At 46.2% G+C, this 14,691-nt stretch overlaps 1 protein-coding gene across 2 annotated transcripts in view; it reads right to left on the bottom strand.

The window, feature by feature from the left end:
- Positions 1-14,691, bottom strand: part of LOC129827646 (serine/threonine-protein kinase WNK4-like) — a 77,526-nt gene that overhangs the window by 16,228 nt on the left and 46,607 nt on the right. Inside the window, exons 5-12 of one of the 2 annotated variants that reach the window (XM_055888676.1) lie at positions 5,835-5,923; positions 4,850-5,069; positions 4,280-4,694; positions 3,143-3,342; positions 2,493-2,563; positions 1,869-1,913; positions 1,352-1,478; positions 1,067-1,183 (exon numbers count right to left, since the gene is read on the bottom strand). In XM_055888676.1, the coding sequence (XP_055744651.1) occupies positions 1,067-1,183; positions 1,352-1,478; positions 1,869-1,913; positions 2,493-2,563; positions 3,143-3,342; positions 4,280-4,694; positions 4,850-5,069; positions 5,835-5,923 (1,284 nt within the window). The remainder of the gene's footprint in view (positions 1-1,066; positions 1,184-1,351; positions 1,479-1,868; positions 1,914-2,492; positions 2,564-3,142; positions 3,343-4,279; positions 4,695-4,849; positions 5,070-5,834; positions 5,924-14,691) is intronic. The other variant, XM_055888684.1, reaches the window with a different exon arrangement.

The raw sequence follows: 14,691 nt of genomic DNA, 5'->3' as shown, positions 1-14,691 counted from the left end.
TTTGGCAGTTAATTTTGCTTATGGAACCAAAACAAAGTATAATACAAGTAATTTATCTCATTTCAAGACATTTTTCAAGATATGTTATACTATTTCATATTAAGGTAAAATATCTTGGAAAATATCTTGAAATAAGATAAATTACTTGTATTAAGCCTTTTATAGGTTAAAATAAGCAATCTGCCAATAATTTCTCTTGTTATTGTCACGGTTGTCATAAGAACGGGACCAAGGCGCAGCGGATATTGAGTTCCACATATTTATTCCAAAGTGAAACATAAGCCAAAAACAATAAATCAAATAAACGAACAACGGAACGTGACTTCGTGGTGCACATGCACGAACACAAAATAATATCCCACAAACACAGGTGGGAAAAAATAGGTACTTAAATATGATCCCCAATTAGAGACAACAATTACCAGCTGCCTCTAATTGGGAATCATACAAAACACCAACATAGAAAATATAAACTAGAACACAACATAGAAATTATAAACTAGAATACCGCCTAGTCACGCCCTGACCTACTACACCATAGAGAAACAAGGGCTCTCTATGGTCAGGGCATGACAGGTATGAATTATCACTCAATATAAGATATTTCGGCTTGTTTAGATTTCACTTTTTGCAGTGCACCAATGCAAAATTGTTCTCTCCGGTCATTTTCAGCTTGTTTTAATCCCATCAACTCCATGATGTGAGCAACTGCTATGAAGTTTTAAGAACTAAGGAAATGTTCCCCCATGACTGAGGCATATTCAATCAAAAACGTTAACCATGCTTTCCCAGGCCAAACAACATTCTTTCCAAAACTGTGAGAGATCTTGCTGGAATCCATGGTCAGTTTCACTTTCTTACACAGTAAACACTATTTCATTGATTGGATAATTAGATGTTATATTCTCCAAGCACAGTGTTCTTCTGTGTTCTCTGGGAAGTTACAGTTCTGCTTGAAAAAAGCCCGATGTTTTGTAACACTGGAAGAGCTTACAGTAGCTCAGTGGATAAGAATTAGTTGAGTTGAAGATACACGCATGCACGCACAAACACACAGTGCACTCACCATGACAGCAGCAATATCCTCCGGGTTGTCTCCGTCCAGGTCAAACTTAAAGGTCACCATCTTACTGTTGTGAGTCTGGAGCTGACACTCCACCACACGGTCCACTTTGTCAGACAACTGGAAGGACAGGAGAAAAACAAGTGTTTATCCACTCAGAACACGTAGCCACTTGACAAGACCAAGGATGACTTGGATTGCAATCCTCTTTGTATGTGATTAATTCATTACAACTGCTAACTGACAGACAGACAGAGACAGAGAAACAGACAGACAGACATTCCATACCCCAGTGATTCGTAAGCGTGAGCGGGCTCTCCTCCTGAAGAGCTTGGTACCGGTACGTTTGTTGGCACTTTTTTCTGATAGGCCCTCATTGCTATCACTCAAGCCTGACGTCACATCAGAGGCATAGCTGTGGGGATAATCAGGAAGTGGTTATAACAACTGACCAGGAGATGTAACACTGTGTCCTTTTATTATTGATAATACTAACTATTGCTATAAGAACACCTACACTACTACCACCACAAAAATGTGCAGTACCAATACAACTACTACTACTGAAAGTACAACAACAACAACTACTACTACTAATGTCTACTTCTAGTCTTATTTATACTACACAACTAATAATGAACTGGTTATTAATGAGGCTGTAGTGTATGACCAAACAAACCACTGAGAGTCTTCTAACTCCTATTAAAAGGTTATTTCCATCCCACCCAGCTCCCAGAAGGAAAAGCCTATTAAGACCATTGACCTTCTCCCCCGAGACCATTATGGATTACAGTCAGAAAGGCACCTGAAGGGAAGGAAGTGCTCTGATGCCTCTTGCTCCATTCTCGTTCTAATTGCACACAGGAAATGGGGTGATTGGGGGACGAGGGCAGGGGGAGGATGGGGGAGAGAGAGTGTGTGTGTGTGTGTGTTAGGTGAGTCACAGGAGAAAGGGAAGCACACTCCAATGGAGCGCTTTAAACAGACATTCACGTGGCATCAATCATCAAAGTGTTGTTCGCCACGTCAGACTCGCTGGCTATTTCCCATGGGGATAGAGAACCACACACAGGCTCTATAAAAGATCGCCTTCAAGTTCACACACACCTGTCCTGTTTTAATGGATACTACTGGAATTGTGTGTTAACTAAAGGTCACAATTGATTTATTTTATTTAACCTTTATTTAACTAGTTAAAAGCAGCAAAGTGCTTGTATAGTGGTTGTATACTTCTATAGTACATTTGAAATGTTTGTTCCTTTGTTGGGCCTTTGTTGTCTTGAATGCAACACTGCCATACACACATCACATTATACTTAGATACTGGCAATAAGGTGTGTGGTGCAGGCCTTTGCCTTTCTTTATACCCTTTATACCCTTTCTTTATACCCTCATCATGGCAGAGGGGTTCTACATGTGTTTGGGTTACCTGTCGACAGGAGAAGAGAAACCACTGGCGTTTCCTGACTGGGGCATGATAGTGTTGGATACAGCGATACTCTGGGGGGGGGACAGAGGGTCAGAATTGTCTGTTGAGGTAGGGTGCTAAAATTACACACTCATGGCTATTCTGGGTATTAATGGCTTATCCACTCATCACTCTAATCATAAACACATATACCCGCTATATAACTAGTAGGGCCCAGAAACTTTCCTGGTAAGGTGTTGTGTAAGAGTCCTAACTGGATATAACACATTTTATAAACTATCTGGTTCGAGCCATGAATGCTGATTGGCTGACAGCCATGGTATATCAGACTGTATACCATGTGTATGACAAAACATTTATTTTTACTGCTTTAATTACATTGGTAACCAGTTTATAACAGCAATAAGGCGCCTCAGTGGTTTGTGATACATAGCCAATATACTACGGCTAATGGCGATGTCCAGGCACGCCGCGTTGCGTTGTGCGTAAGAACAGCCCTTAGCCGTGGTATATTGGCCATATACCACACCCCCTCGGGCTTTATTGCTTAAATATAACAGTTATAAGAAGTCATGATAATTAATATTTGAACTGTTGAGCTCTACATACATAGAAATATAAACTTCAAGACCTTCATACATGCTACCTACCGAGGGAAAGCAGAGATTCGGGATTGGTGGAGCGTCAGGGGGAGGAGCCTTGATGGCCAGGGCCTCGATGCGAGGGATCTCCAGGGGCAACGGAACAGGAGTGATGGAGGAAGGGGCAGAGTTAACAGGAGGCTGGAGAGGGGAATCCCCGGGATCCTGGAAGCCAGAGGAGCTCAGGTAGCCGTCCATCTCGCAGTCGGCTGCCATGGAGACATCATGGTTAAAGGAAGGGAAGTGGGAGGGAAGAGACAGACAGGCGTTAACATGTTATCAATCTCTTCTTTATGTCATGTACCCCTGACTGTGTTCAACATATACTGTAAAGGATATGTCTTGTCTGGAAATAATAATAATAATATTATTCATTAATAATAATATACTCAATGTTTCTTGTTATTTGATAATGAAAGAAAAATCCTAACATGTCCTGAGGGAGGGGTCCTTTTTGGGCTCCACTAACAGGCACCGTGAGGGACGGCTACATGGATTAGCAGGGCTCGAGAGTAACCACAACAAATGGACAGAGGCACAACTGCAAAAGATTAGTCTACTTAAGAGATATATAAAAAACACATGGGATCTACACAGGGCTATGTAGCACGTGCCCTAGGCAAAGTCTGTTGAGCCAACAGTTTCCAATACACCCTCCACTGATACCCCTTTAGCTGTACAGATAAAAGGAAACACGTGGGCCCATGCACACACAGTGCAGCTGTGATACTGTAATACCGAATCCAGGGCATGAGCATGTCAGCAATGAATGTTTGAAGCATGTTTTGGCTAAACCTTCCACATATATCAGCGAGTATGTGCCTCAGGTACTAATCTTGAAGGTTGTGTGAGAAGGCTCGACTGTACATACTGTCTGTGGGCAAATGTGTAGCTTCAGGAGCTCAGCTATGAAACGACACAAGGTTGGGATAAATGTCTCTGCTATATATAACCATGTGATTGCACTATAGTGCAGCGGTTCTCAAACCTCCCCTCGGGGACGACCAGCCACTCCAGAGCTAGCACACCTGATTCAACTTGTTAACAAATCATCAAGCCCTTGAATAGATTAATCAGTTGAGCTAGTTCACGTCTGAGGGTCCCCGAAGGAGAGGAGAACCACTGGTATAGTGAGTGTATCCTTACATGTGGCAGAGGAGTAGCTGGCGTGTCTGATGTTGTAGTGCAGCCGCTGGTCTGCCTCCTGCTCCTCCGTCTCTGCTGTGAAGCTGGCGTTTATCCCCGAATCCACCGAGCCGTTAGCCACGGACATCACCGGCCTCGACACCGTCGGAGTGGGCGGACTCTGGTCAGGGGGTGACGAGACAAGGGCGGGGTTGGGCGGTTTGATGGGAAGGGCTATTTGAGGTTTGGGGGTGGGCGGTTCTGGCTCAGGGGCCAACTCTGGTTCTTCCTCAATGACAGTTTCCTGTTGTTGGCGCAAGGCCTCCTCGGCTATCCGGCGCTGCTTCTCCCGCTGCCGCTTGATGGCGGTGGCGCGGTCCCGGATGGCTTTGGCCACCAGCTTGTAGTCTGCCTCACAGACGAAGCCCAGCACCACCTAGGGAGAGGGGGGAGAGGATGAGGGAGAGGGAAGGAAAGGGGGTGAGGGAGAAGATTAGGAAGAGGGAGGGGGGAGGGTGAGAGCAATCAGTGAACTTGACACTTGAGATCCACAAAATGTGAAAGGGGTACGGAAATCCATCAACAACCCACCATCTCCTGGGCCACCTCCTCGGGTACATCCTTGTAGAGTTCAAACAGGAACTCGATGGCGTTGTTGTCCTTGTACTTCCCATGCAGCTTCTTGGTGTCGTCCATACGCAGCCACAGCTTCAGGCCAGACTTCACTGTGTCGTCCTCCTCCGCCAGCTCAACATGGACGCCATTGTTCTCCTTGAAGAAGGTGTGTTCCAGCAGGTCTTGGATGGTGTACCTGGAGAGGCCACTGTTTTCTTAGTTCTATAATCCATTGGATATTACTGTATTTTCGCAGTCTGTTCTTTTTATAGTCATTAACTAAACATAAAAACAACAGTATTTTACTATAGGTGGGTGGATGTGGTGAGTTAGACTCTGTGCCACTTTAGACAATTGACACACAGCCAAAGGAGAGAGATGGATAGGTGTGTAATGTAATGTGCCCCCCTATTTAACAGCAGGTCAGGTATCATCTCATTAGAACCCCAGGGGGCCTGAAACCTGACACCATTAACGATGGTCGATGTGTGTGTCACCCAGTTCCCTCGCCATAGTAATGTGGCAACATTTGAATTATGTATGTCTGAAGTCGTTTCTCACTGTTATTTTTAGCTCACACCATCATTCGATCAATGCTTTGAAAGAGAATGAGAAATTAGAAAAGCTAATTTAATCATAAAACTGTTCTCGTCAGGGCATTTACACAGTTGTTGGCTGAGACTGATACAATTTATTTTGTTCCAATGTCAGTGCCCTTAGATTAATGTTGGAGAGAGAGCGACAAAGAGTCTAGACAAACTAGCCTGACAGGTATAATATCCTTTGTCTAGGAGGAACAAAACTGTCTGTCTAATGTTTTTCACACATTAAGAAATACACACACACACACACTTCGACCTAGAATCTATCCAACATTTGATACCACACCCACGCAGTGACAGACTGAATGCGGATGTCTGAGGTAAGGTGAGTAAAGAGAATTCCTATCTGATTACTCTACCTCTGGTCTGTATTTATGCGGATGCATCCCTCTATGATCTCTTTCAACTCAGGGACTTTTACTTTGAAGAAGCTGTCCGGCTTAATTCCCTGTGAGGAGAAAGAAGGAGGGGAAAAGAGGAACGGTTAAATATGTCACCGACGTCAATCACTCCACCATTTGGGAGAGGAGAGGACTGACGCAGGCAGAAGGACCCCTGAAGCAGAGTATGTGAGCAGAGCGGAGTTGGAGCAGAGCAGGGAGTGGAGCGTGCCCAATTTGACTGGAGTGAGGAGCGAGATTCCCAAAGGCTGGAGCGTCGGCCTTCGCGCCCGTTCCAGTAGAGCTCACTTCACGAGCTCAGGGCATGCCCGGCCCAGCATGCATTTGTAGTCTACTTGGGTGCTGCTATAACCCCTTGCTTTAGCTACTGTCATGGAGTTCCCTAAATATTTTAATAAAGAAACACACAGGTGCAAAATCAAGGTGACTTACAAAGATGAGGGCCAAGAGCAAGAGAGGGAGTGTGGTGATGTAGTGTCCACAACTAAAGAATCATTGTGGAATCTGAAAATACAAATTTCCCGAAAGCATGATGGTGTAGGCTACTTACTACATGCATATGCTAAAAGAAAGGAATGAGGTGGATAGCTAATTAAGTGTGTCACTGTAGCAAAGTATTTCTAAAATAATAATCTGATCTCTTAAAGGATTCCTTCATTTTTGTTCCATTATCTATTCAATAGGCCATAATTGATTTTGGCCCAATAGGCCTGGCATATTCCAACTTTCAAGGAACTTTCTGTTTTGATTGGGTTATTTTGAATAAAAACATCCCTGCCCAGCCAGGCAAGAGTATCCATAGTCAAGATCCCACAAATCACAATGGGGAAATGGCTACCTAAATATGATCCCCAATCAGAGACAACGATAACCAGCTGCCTTTGATTGGGAACCATACCAGGCCAACATAGATATATAATTCCCCTAGATAACCTACCCTTAATCACACTCCGACCTAACCAACATAGAGAATAAACAGCTCTCTATGGTCAGGGCGTGACAGTAGCCCCCCCCCCCCCCCAAAGGTGCGGACTCCGACCGCAAAACCTGACTCAATAGGGGAGGGTCCAGGTGGGCATCTACCGTCGGGGGTGGCTCCGGTGCGGGGCGAAGTACCCACTCCGCTCGTGGATACGTTATCTGAGGAACCGGACCGTGGATTGTCGCCGGAGGCACCGGACCGTGGATCATCGCCGGGGACTCTGGACCATAGATCGTCTCAGGAGGTTCCGTACTGTGGACCGTCTCAGGAGGTTCCGGGCTGTGGACCGTCTCAGGAGGTTCCGGACTGTGGAACGTCTCAGGAGGTTCCAGACTGTGGACCGTCACAGGAGGTTCCAGACTGTGAAACGTCGCCGGAAGCTCTGGACTGTGAAACGTCGACGGAAGCTCTGGACTGTGAACTGTCGACGGAAGCTCTGGACTGGGAACTGTCGCCGGAAGCTCTGGACTGGGAACTGTCGCCGGAAGCTCTGGACTGGGAACTGTCGCCGGAAGCTCTGGACTGGGAACTGTCGCCGGAAGCTCTGGACTGGGAACTGTCACCGGAAGCTCTGGACTGGGAACTGTCGCCGGAAGCTTGGTGTGTGGTGCCGGCACTGGTGGTACCGGGCTAGTGACACACACCTCAGGACGAGCATGAGGAGCAGGCACAGGACGTACTGGACTGTGGAGGCGCACTGGAGGTCTAGAGCGTAGAGCTTGCACAAACCGTCCTGGCTGGATGTTCACTTTAGCCCGGCAAGTGCGGGGCGCTGGCACAGGACGCACTGGGCTGTGAAGGCGCACTAGAAACACAGTGCGTAGAGCCGGCGCAGGATATCGTGGTCCGAGGAGGCATACTGGAGACCAGGAGCGCTGAGCCGGCACAACCCGTCCTGGCTGGATGCTCATTTTCGCACGGCAAGTGCGGAGAGCTGGCACCGAGCACACCAGGCTGTGAATGCGCACTGGAGACACAGTGCGTATCACCGCATAACATGGTGCCTGAACGGTCACACGCTCCTTAAAGGAGTGCGGGGAGTTGGCTCTGGTCTGAAACCTGGCTCCGCCAACCACCCCGTGTGCCCCCTTCCCAAAAAAATCTGGGTGCTGCCTCTCGTGCTTGCGTCGTGGTTGCGAACCCTGGAGTTGTCGTTGATCGTCCTTCGCTGCCTCCGCCTGCTTCCATGGCAGGGTCTTGTATCTCTCCAATACTTCCTCACAAGTCCAGGCTATTCTCTCCTCAACCTCCTCCAAAGACCAGAATGCCATCTCCTCCCGGGCACGCTGCTTGGTCCAGTTGAGGTGGGATTTTCTGTCACGATCGTCGATGGAAGGATCGGACCAAGGTACAGCGTGGTAGGCGTACATTTTAATTTATTAAATGAATCCCGAAAAAACAACAGAAACGTAACGTCTAGTAGAGCTAAACAGCACAGTACCAAAAACAAGATCCCACAAACTACAGGTGGAAAAAGGCTGCCTAAGTATGATCCCCAATCAGAGACAACGATAGACAGCTGCCTCTGATTGGGAACCATACCCGGCCAACAAAGAAATAGAAAACATAGATTGCCCACCCTAGTCACACCTTGACCTAACCAAATAGAGAATTAAAAGGATCTCTAAGGTCAGGGCGTGACAGTCATGCATAAGAACAGTCCTTAGCCGTGGAATATTTGCCATATACCACACCTCCTCGTGCCTTATTGCTTAAGTAAGTTACAGCCTATGTAGGCAATTTATAGACTATAATTATTTAGTACAACGAAATGTTGTTTAAATGCTGAGCGCTTAATGTCCCTGACTCCCTACCAGCCTTGTGTGTCACATTCGCAAATGCTTCACAATTTATTTCTTTGTAGCTATAGCCTTGAAATAATACAGCCTAAATAATCATTTTTGTTCCTTCTTAGTCTCTGCCTGGCGCCTGACCTATTTAGAGTGTTAATATGCTGTTTAATATGACATGTTGCCTATTTGAAATGATGAGCGCTTCTTACATTCACCTTTTCATGTTTATTAAAATACTTTTCATTCAAATCATATCAAATGTATTGCTCACATACACTTGTTTAGCAGATGTTATTGCGAGTGTAGCGAAATGCTTGTATATGGTTTGGTTTCAATACTTCAAAACCAAATGGTAGGTTCAGGTAGCCACAAAAATAGATGGGTGTTGGTTAAATTGTGATGTTAATGAATGGGGGAATTTGGAGAGGCAGTTTTTTTTCGTGTGAGAAAAAGAGGTTTTTAGTGGAGCGGTTGGAAAGGACGTGGAGTGCCGAAGCGGTGCACAAGCACTGCTCCATGAGCGATGAGCGGGATAGCCAACCGCTCAACTCCGCTCACCTACTCTGTCCTAAAGGAGCCAGGGTGATACGGGAGTGAGGAGTGAGGGACAATGTGGAGATTATTCCCTAGCCTTCCCTACACCACTATGATGGATGGAATACTTTATAAGTGTGTCTCTATGCTTCAGAGACACAGTAGATGTACATCCTCTATTCACATTGGTAGATCTCCTGGGGAGAATACCTTTAAATATGAAATATATATATTATAAATGTCTAAATGGAGTTAAAGGTTTCGTTGTTATCAGTAACTTTGTCACGACTCCGACCGAAGGTGACTCCCCTTCCCGTTCGGGCGGGGCTCGGCGGTCGTCGTCACCGGCCTACTAGCTGCCACTGACTCTTTTTCCTCCCCCTCCTTATGTGTTTATTTGTTACACCTGTGTTGAGGTGATTTATAATTAGTGGGGCTTTATTAGTCAGCCAGCCCGTACGGTTCTTTGTGAGGGATTGTTCAGCTGTATGTTGGATTCGGGAGTAGATGAACGTTGGTTTGTTTCGTTCATCAATTGTATTTTGGACTGGGTTTTTTTGTCCTCCGTGTAGGGGACATTTGTTTGTTGCACCCAGTGTTAATTCGTGTGGACATTGTTTGCCAGTTGTGCATTAAATGCACCATATTTGAACTGTCTGTTGTTCCTGCGCTTGACTTCACACCCCCCGACACCCAGAGCGTTACAAACTTTAGGTCGTGATGTCATTGGTAACAGTTGCCCGGACACCCTGCCCAGGGGCACAATGTCAAAAAACAGGGTGTTCCCGTCAGAGACATTCTCTGTGGGCCATCGTCATAGAGTTCAGACATAATGGAGCATGGCTATGCACACAAACAAACACGAACAAACGCACGCACCAACACACACACAAAGAGGAGGGTTTGACTGTGTCCCAACTCGTTCACTGTTAAGTTTCTCTCTGAGTTCTACAGCCAGTTAGAACTAAAGTTCAAATGTGGTGAGAGAGTGGTGGTGTGTGTAAGAGTATTGCGGTGCTAGCCTGTTAGCTAATGGTTTTGTACACAAACACTCAGGTCATGATACATAATGTCCAAACCCATCGAGAGCATGCAGGTCTGTGTGGGTGCAGAGCACTGAGTACTAACTACCATGTGGTTTCCTAAAGGGCAGTCAGCTCATAGCTCTTGTTTATTTGGTTAGACACAAATGTTCAGTGACATAATACAAAATGTACAAAACCATCTAGAGGATAGTGATGGATATAACAGGTGTCCATACAGTAGCTGTCGTGACCGGATACAAGTAGAGCGAGACTTCCTATGGGGCTGTTAGCTAATAGCTAACGTAGCGTGAGCATGAATACCAAGCAGCAGTCAGATACTCACTACATAGTAGCCTTAGCATGTGTGGCGGTGAATACAATGACTGGGTTACACAGGTAAATGGGATACTTCCTGTAATGCTGTGTGTTAATGCTTAGAGGTGATGCATGGCCAATATGCTCTTTAGGTTTATGAGGTAACTATCACCAGACACAGCGCAGGGAGTTCCGGTAGGGTGAGAGAAACAACCAACAGAGCTATGTCCTACTGAACAATATGCATGAACAAACACATTCACTCACTATAAAGCCAATGTCACACACAGAACCACACGCGTATACAGACATGGCCACATCACTAAACCACAGGTCTTTTCTGTGAAAGTATGGGAAACATGGTGTGGGTGGAAAGAGGATAAACGCTTCAAGAAGAGGTATTACCACAAGAAACGATTGAGTCATTCTCCCCTTTGAAGCTTCATGAACAGAACACGCAAGTGTAGCGGAGGAGATTAACACATTTCATTGAGGTGATAAGTCTCCCCGACAGAGAAACATACCACTATTTCACAGTCTGTCGCCTCCATGGCCTCCACAGATTAAACAAGGCCTGGAGGGTCAAGGTCTGGAGTTACTGAGCGGAAAAGCAAGGTAAACCTCCTCCGTGTAAAATGTACGAGGTGGAAACAACAAGATGATGGCAACGAGATACGAAATGGGAAGCCTGGTCCGCGTTTATCACACACACACACACACACACACACACACACACACACACACACACACACACACACACACACACACACACACACACACACACACACACACACACACACACACACACACACACACACAGAAATCGTTTAACACAGATCACAGAGGGTGAGCGGAGTTGATCACAAGGTTTTCAGCAAAAGGAACCTGTCTGCACAAAGTGAGTGATGTGATGCAGCTTGTTTTTATTACATAACTCCTCAAAAAAAGACTATAAAAACCATGTGACATTATATTGGATTAAAGAACACAGTGGGAAATTTGTGGAGGAACTTTAAGTTGCTCAACCGGTTCCATGTGACGAATAGGGTGAAATACGTAGCAGTAAAAATAAAATATTGGAGAGGACCAGTGTGATTTGAAAAATGTGTTTTTTTCCCGGTGGTGACGAAATGCCCTCTTTTCCCACTAAAGTGAGGGGAGGCAGCGGGACTTACTAACGGAAAATGGACTCTATCGAATTCTCTGGTGTTATCCGAGCAAATAATTGCAGCGTTTAACTACGTAAGAGAAAAGGGAAGGGAAAAGACATAATAACAAAACAAACAAGACATTCTAAGCAACAAAAATGTAGAGAAAAAAAAGCTAAATGATGTCCGTCTTAATGGCTGATATGAAAACCATCTGAAGACATGAATAAACCTTTCAGTCTTTAGAGAGGCTTAGGCAGGAGTCACAGAGCCTGCTCTGTACAGTGGCTTTTGTTGGTCGGTGACATCAGCCTCTAACACAAACAAACAGTGACCTTGTGTAATGAGATGAAAAGACTCCATTTTCCATTGTGCTATAGCTTCTTGACTTCTAGCACTCAGAAAGCCCTTTGAAAAATGGCTTGATGTGAATGCTTTAATCTTCTCACGTAAAATAAATAAATGACGATCAAATTGAAAATGTTTCCCATGGAAATACTATGACTTGATGACTGAAGTTTTATGAGCAGACCACTGCAATAGTTATTGCGCTACTGGCCTTTTTAATACAAAGCTTACAGGCTGGCTCCCTGCTGCTAAAACAAGGGTATAATGCTAGTGGTTCTGAGATCAAAACTAGAGTAGAACCATAATCTAACTCAGTCAGGGAAACGTATGTACATGAAACATGTGTGGGAGGATATGGGCCACAGGTCTGTGTACATGAGTACACGCGTGTTCCTTAAAACATGATTCAATCACACAGACGGATAGAAATGAGACAGAGAGAGAGAGACAGAAAGAGAGATAGACAAAGAGAGAGACAGAGAGAGAGAGAAAGAGACGAGGAGAGCAAGAGAGAGAGAGCGAAAGAGACAGAGAGAGACAGAGAGAGAGACAGAGAGAGAGAGACAGGGAGAGCAAGAGAGAAAGAGACATAAACAGAGAGAGAGACAGGGAGAGCAAGAGAGAGAGAGACAGCGAGACAGACAGAGAGAGACAGCAAGACAGACAGAGAGACAGAGTGAGACAGCAAGACAGAGAGAGAGACAGCGAGACAGACAAAGAGAGACAGCGAGACAGACAGATAGAGACAGTGAGACAGCGAGACAGACAGAGACAGGGAGAGATAGCAAGACAGAGAGAGAGACAGAGAGAGAGACAGCGAGACAGACAGAGAGAGAGAGCGAGACAGAGTGAGAAACAGTGAGACAGAGACAGCAAGACAGAGAGAGAGACAGAGAGAGAGACAGCAAGAGAGACAGCGAGAGAGACAGCGAAACAGAGACAGAGAGACAGCGAGACAGAGACAGCGAGACAGAGACAGAGACAGCGAGACAGAGAGAGACAGCGAGACAGAGAGAGACAGCGAGACAGAGAGAGAGACATCGAGACAGAGAGAGACAGAGAGACAGAGAGAAACAGAGAGAGACAGCGAGACAGACAGAGACAGTGAGACAGACAGAGACAGTGAGACAGAGAGAGAGACAGCGAGAGACAGCGAGACAGACAGAGAGAGACAGCAAGACAGACAGAGAGACAGAGTGAGACAGAGAGACAGAGTGAGACAGCAAGACAGAGAGAGAAACAGCGAGACAGACAAAGAGAGACAGCGAGACAGACAGATAGAGACAGTGAGACAGAGAGAGAGACAGCGAGACAGAGAGAGACAGCAGGACAGAGAGAGAGACAAAGAGAGAGACAGCGAGACAGACAGAGAGAGAGAGCGAGACAGAGTGAGAAACAGTGAGACAGAGAGAGACAGCGAAACACAGAGAGAGAGACAGCAAGAGAGAGAGACAACGAGACAGACAGAGAGAGACAGTGAGACAGAAAGAAACAGGGAGACAGAGAAAGAGAGACAGTGAGTAAGAGACAGCGAGACAGAGAGAGAGAGAGGGACAGCGAGACAGAGAGAGAGAGAGAGACAGCGAGACAGAGACAGCGAGTAAGAGACAGCGAGACAGAGAGAGAGACAGCGAGACAGAGACAGCGAGAGAGCAGGCGAGACAGACAGAGAGAGCGAGACACACATAGAGAGACAGCGACAAAGAGAAAGACATCGAGTAAGAGACAGCGAGACAGAGAGAGACATCGAGACAGAGAGAGAGACAGCAAGACAGAGAGAGAGACAATGAGACAAAGAGAGAGATAGCGAGACAGAAAGAGAGAGACAGCGAGACAGAGAGAGACAGCGAGACAAAGTGAGAGACAGCGAGACAGACAGAGAGAGAGAGCGAGACAGAGTGAGAAACAGTGAGACAGAGAGAGACAGCGAAACACAGAGAGAGAGACAGCAAGAGAGAGAGACAACGAGACAGACAGAGAGAGACAGTGAGACAGAAAGAAACAGGGAGACAGAGAAAGAGAGACAGTGAGTAAGAGACAGCGAGACAGAGAGAGAGAGAGGGACAGCGAGACAGAGAGAGAGACAGCGAGACAGAGACAGCGAGTAAGAGACAGCGAGACAGAGAGAGAGACAGCGAGACAGAGACAGCGAGAGAGCAGGCGAGACAGACAGAGAGAGAGACACACACATAGAGAGACAGCGACAAAGAGAAAGACATCGAGTAAGAGACAGCGAGACAGAGAGAGACATCGAGACAGAGAGACAGCAAGACAGAGAGAGAGACAATGAGACAAAGAGAGAGATAGCGAGACAGAAAGAGAGAGACAGCGAGACAGAGAGAGACAGCGAGACAAAGTGAGAGACAGCGAGACAGAGAGAGACAGCAAGACAGCGAGAGAGAGACAGCGAGACAGTCAAGGACCATATCACCTCCACCCTACCTCACACCCTAGACGCACTCCAATTTGCTTACCGCCCCAATAAGTCCACAGACGACGCAATCTCAATCACACTGCACACTGCCCTAACCCATCTGGACAAGAGGAATACCTATGTAAGAATGCTGTTCATCGACTACAGCTCAGCATTTAACACCAAACTCGTCATTAAGCTCGAGACCCGGGGTCTCGACACCGCCCTGTGCAACTGGGTCCTGGACTTCCTGACGG

The sequence above is a fragment of the Salvelinus fontinalis genome, chromosome 2 (genome assembly GCF_029448725.1).
Source record: "Salvelinus fontinalis isolate EN_2023a chromosome 2, ASM2944872v1, whole genome shotgun sequence".
NCBI lineage: Eukaryota > Metazoa > Chordata > Actinopteri > Salmoniformes > Salmonidae > Salvelinus > Salvelinus fontinalis.
The sequence above is the reverse complement of the archived record's forward strand: the minus strand, read 5'-3'. Positions and strand labels throughout refer to the sequence as shown.